Consider the following 4080-nt stretch of genomic DNA (forward strand, 5'->3'; position numbering starts at 1 on the left):
TAGTCTTGTGGCTATGGTGAGGAGTCCGAACTGTGCTATCAGATGCAATGCAGAGGTTTCTCGTGGGTATTCCTGGCTGTGGCCACGAATGCGAAAGCTTGGGATCCATAGAACTTGAGCAGCAGACCGTACAGCGGCTGAGCTCTGCAGGAAATCACATACTTTGTCGGTAATCTTTTCTTCAACTTCTGCAACATGGCTCCCACAGTGTTTCGCGGCATAGTCCAGAAACAAGTATCTGTTCTGCCTGGCTTCGAAGCGCGCGTCGTCCGCGCTGCTGCCACTTCTAAAGCTTGGAAAAGACAGATCCGATACGTTGTACAGGTTGTGGCTATGTCCACTCGCGCGCCAGGTAGCCATCGTTCTCGCATCCACGAAAAATACTCTTGTGTTGTGTAATGTATAAGACGAACGATGCCGCTTTCCGCGTCGATTGCGACAAGGCTAGCACACATAGAGACAACGTCCTCGATATCGGAAAGATTCTTCATGTCTAGATCAGTATCGCCAGGCAACACGGCAAGGGCTTGCATGAGTAATCCAGCCCAAAACATCCGGCGTCGGTTCTCTCGGTCTACTTGCATTCGACTTCTTTTCTCTTCTTTTCGAATGGTGAGCAACTGGAGAATTGATGTACAACAATTTTGAATACATAGGCTTGCTTTGGAAAGCTCTACGCTGGCTCGAGTAATGGCCTCGTCGGGGTGCTCTCTTATCGACATCCTAGAGAACCACTTAAGCACTGTCGTATGGGTGATTCTGCGCGACTCACACTTCTCTGCTGTATTGATGCTGTAAATCTGTATCTAGAAACTGTGGATGACCGGAAAGGCAGACTAATCATCTGCTGGTGAATCTGGGGGAGTGCCCGCTTTCTTGATCCCGAAACGAAGCCCTCACGGCACTTGCCATCCATGAACTGGAAACCAGGGCTGGCCTACTAAATATAGAATCTAGTGCCACGCCATATTGCATGCACAGCGGACAGCTTTCGACATGCCTCCTGTTTTTGGCAACACATCATCGGCACAGCCCAGACGACGTTGAACAGACCGCGTGAACATGGCCATGCCTAGTCAGACAAGTATAACATAGATCATTGGCTTCAAGGAATGCGTTCAGCTGTTTCCCAATAGGTCCCTACTATCTGATAGTACTTGCACAGCAACGAGTCTAAGCTGCGGGGATTCCTGACGCAGGGGGTTTTCCCGCCTCATTAATGAATCGTTAGCTAGTATTGGATTGTCGGAGACTAGCTGAAAGTCAACGCCCTTAGGAGGGCGCAGGGAGTTTATGCAAAATTTATCTTTGGCACCACGCATAATCCTGTAGACCTTTCAAGCAAGGAGGAGGTGAGTACGATTACTTGGCACACTGCGACGTAGAGTCAGACGATAGAACCGCTGGAAAAGGCGGATGAGTCGAGGACGTATAGAAATCAAGCACAAAGAACGCATGATGAGAATCACGATACCAAACTCTTTCCAATATCTAGACTTATCCAGCCGGGACTGTCTACCAGTAGCTCTACAAACCATGCTGCCAGAATCAGAGGTGACAGACATGGTAAGCTAAAGATTGTGAAGAACGCTATGGAACTGATAACAGTGCAGCTCCCTAATGCATTCATTCATATCGATCGCGATATTCAAGAGAGATGTCTTTCGGTTCGTACAACTTTGCAACACTTTTACAGCCAGCTTCGCGATGCCACGGGTGAATTAGTTTCTCAAGTAGCACAGCTTCGCGAGGCCAATGCTGCGCTCGCCAGGAACAATGAGAGTTTGCTTAGGGAGATAGAAACGCTCCATCTCACGATCGACCCGGACTATCTTGCACAGGCTTCCGAGACTCAATCGTCGCCTACATCAACTGCGGGGTTGCAGAGGGTGGGACCTACCCTGCGTCCTCGAAACGGACGAAATCGCCCCCGCCAAGTTTTACCAAAAATTCCGGAAGGCGGGCCGGAAGAGCCAGTAAAAGCTACTGAAAGCCTTGAGCAGAGTCATGTTAGTCTTAGAAGACCATGAAGCATGAGACTTGACGAACTAGAAACACATGGGATAGGGACAAGACGACAGGGACGCAGCGTCATCTATTTAGTTTGCCGTCGTGGGAAATACTACTAAGAGACGCTTTTCTCGTCAAACTTAGCCCTTATACAAACAGCTGTCGATGGAGAAAGGGATTCTACTGTAGTAACTAGTTCCAACGGCGTTGTAAATTGTACATCTGAAAGCACCTGGACTTTTTTATAAAAAAGACTATTAGGCGAAGAATACAACAGCTTAGACTAGAGGAGGCACAGCCTGTAGAGTAAAAAATAACTCTACTATAACTTGATGAGATGGCTAGATGGGTATACGAAGAGTCCAACCTCACTGTATCCAAACAGCTTCTATCTAAAGAGTTGTCTGAGCGAGGCTGGGATCGTAAGCTATTGAAACGTATTAGTAGTGCGCGCTCAGAGACAGCACCCACTCCATACCAGCAGACTCTTACGTGTTCTTGGATGATGGATGGAGGCGTCGAGCAAGAGCACCGAAAGGACAGACTCCGACCATACCTACTGCCTGCCCTTGAGGTAAAACCCCGGGCGTGCGAGGACAATCATTATGGATAGTCTCGCGCTTCATACGAATCAACAGATTCAGCCATATTGTACGATATACGCCACTGTGCTCGTCACCAACCTCGAACTTTAGAGGACTTCCTCCACATCGCCTTTACACATAGCCACGCCGACCATTGAGCTCTACGCTTCTTTACACATGCCGCAGATGGGTATTCCATTGATGAGACGCTCCGGCAGAGGGTAGTAGCGATTACTCCAAGATACACCATATAATCCCTATCTAAACACCAGCTGTGCTAAGCATCTCCTCAATATAGCAGTACTTCAGAGCAAGCCGCTGAGGAGCTGGGGTTGCTGATAGATGCTGGGAGGCAAGCCAGTTTCTCTTGCACGGCAGCCGCTTGGGCCTTATAATCCATTTGTTTTTGACCACTACCAGGCCTGCATAGATGCTCTATGTATAGAGTAAGAGTATATATAGAAGTATATATATTTATAGTTAAAGAAGTCCCCAGTCTCTATTCTAGAGTTATATCGCTATCTGGTCCCATTTAGCGGCAGGGCGGGACCGGTATGTCTCTATTATGGGCCCTCGAACGATAAACTTGCACAGGACCTCTTTAGTGCCCACCGTCCAGAGAATATAAAAGGTCTTTGGCGAAGGCACTGGACGCTCAACACATCACAGCAGTCATGAGCACCAGTATGAACACCAGCAAGGAGCATTCCACCGACACGGCTTCAACGCTGCTGCAGGCCTCGCAGCCTCCACTTGATACTCAAGAACACAAACCCAAGGCGCAGGCTGCTGAGTCTGGCAGCGATCTCCTCATCCCTGATAAGAACATCGAGCCACGTCAGCAGCGGACCCCGTCTCTAACACCAGAACCAGCGTCAAGACCCAGCGAAGAGCAAAGCAATATCTCAACGAGCACAGCGCCGCCGCCGCTGCAGGCTCTGCAGCCTCCACTTGACACGCACAATGACCAACTCAGGGCGCGCGGTGCTGAGTCTGACAGTCCTCTTTTCGTCACTGATAGTGAGACAAAGCCACGCCAGCAGCTAGCCACGTCTCAGGCGCCCGAACCATCGTCAGGACCCAGCAAGTCGGATGAGACCATTAGCCAACCTGTAGCACCGATGACTCAAGCATCGCAGGCTTCTCATAAGAGTGCTAACTTGAAAGTTGATGACAGCATAAAAAGAAAGCGCATGAAAAAGGCCGAGCGCAGGCGCAAGCTGGCCGCAAGGACCTCGGACGACCTTGACGATGGAGAGGCAATGGAAGTTGATGTGGATCTCCCACCAGTCCCCGAGTCCAGCGAGCATCGGGAACATTATAGAAGCATGCATACCCAGGCTTATGGATATGTCCTTGCATTCGTGCGGGATGAAGAAGCGGGCGCAAGATTGCAGATTGACAAAATCAACCAAGATATTCTCGACTACAACAACAGAGCACAGCTACCCAAAGAGCACCTGACCGATGGAATCATCGGCCACGA

General features: G+C 49.6%; 4 protein-coding genes across 4 annotated transcripts in view; 3 read left to right on the forward strand and 1 right to left on the reverse strand.

Annotated features, from left to right (window-relative positions):
• Positions 1 to 38: 38 nt before the first annotated feature.
• EJ05DRAFT_515649 (uncharacterized protein) lies at positions 39 to 779 on the reverse strand (the record flags this gene model as incomplete). The annotated part of the gene is made up of 2 exons (XM_033748624.1): positions 773 to 779; positions 39 to 723 (listed from the first exon to the last, which is right to left on the reverse strand). Exon 2 carries the CDS (start codon positions 720 to 722, stop codon positions 39 to 41), a length of 684 nt encoding a protein of 227 aa, XP_033594886.1. The 5' UTR covers position 723; positions 773 to 779.
• A 722-nt stretch (positions 780 to 1501) lies between these two features.
• EJ05DRAFT_481298 (uncharacterized protein) lies at positions 1502 to 2047 on the forward strand. The gene is made up of 2 exons (XM_033745043.1): positions 1502 to 1566; positions 1614 to 2047. The coding sequence occupies exons 1-2, from the start codon at positions 1537 to 1539 to the stop codon at positions 2028 to 2030; spliced, it is 447 nt and encodes a 148-aa protein (XP_033594887.1). The 5' UTR covers positions 1502 to 1536; the 3' UTR covers positions 2031 to 2047.
• A 141-nt stretch (positions 2048 to 2188) lies between these two features.
• Positions 2189 to 2654, forward strand: EJ05DRAFT_346140 (uncharacterized protein). Its single transcript, XM_033740969.1, has one exon. It carries the CDS (start codon positions 2348 to 2350, stop codon positions 2621 to 2623), a length of 276 nt encoding a protein of 91 aa, XP_033594888.1. The 5' UTR covers positions 2189 to 2347; the 3' UTR covers positions 2624 to 2654.
• Positions 2655 to 3268: 614 nt separating this feature from the next.
• The window catches only part of EJ05DRAFT_490898 (uncharacterized protein), a gene marked incomplete at both ends in the record, with an annotated part of 1821 nt that continues 1009 nt past the window's right edge, over positions 3269 to 4080 (forward strand). The window contains one exon of the mRNA XM_033745929.1: positions 3269 to 3958. Coding sequence (XP_033594889.1) covers positions 3269 to 3958 — 690 coding nt within the window. The remainder of the gene's footprint in view (positions 3959 to 4080) is intronic.

The sequence above is a fragment of the Pseudovirgaria hyperparasitica genome (genome assembly GCF_010093815.1).
Source record: "Pseudovirgaria hyperparasitica strain CBS 121739 unplaced genomic scaffold EJ05scaffold_67, whole genome shotgun sequence".
Classification (NCBI taxonomy): domain Eukaryota; kingdom Fungi; phylum Ascomycota; class Dothideomycetes; order Acrospermales; family Acrospermaceae; genus Pseudovirgaria; species Pseudovirgaria hyperparasitica.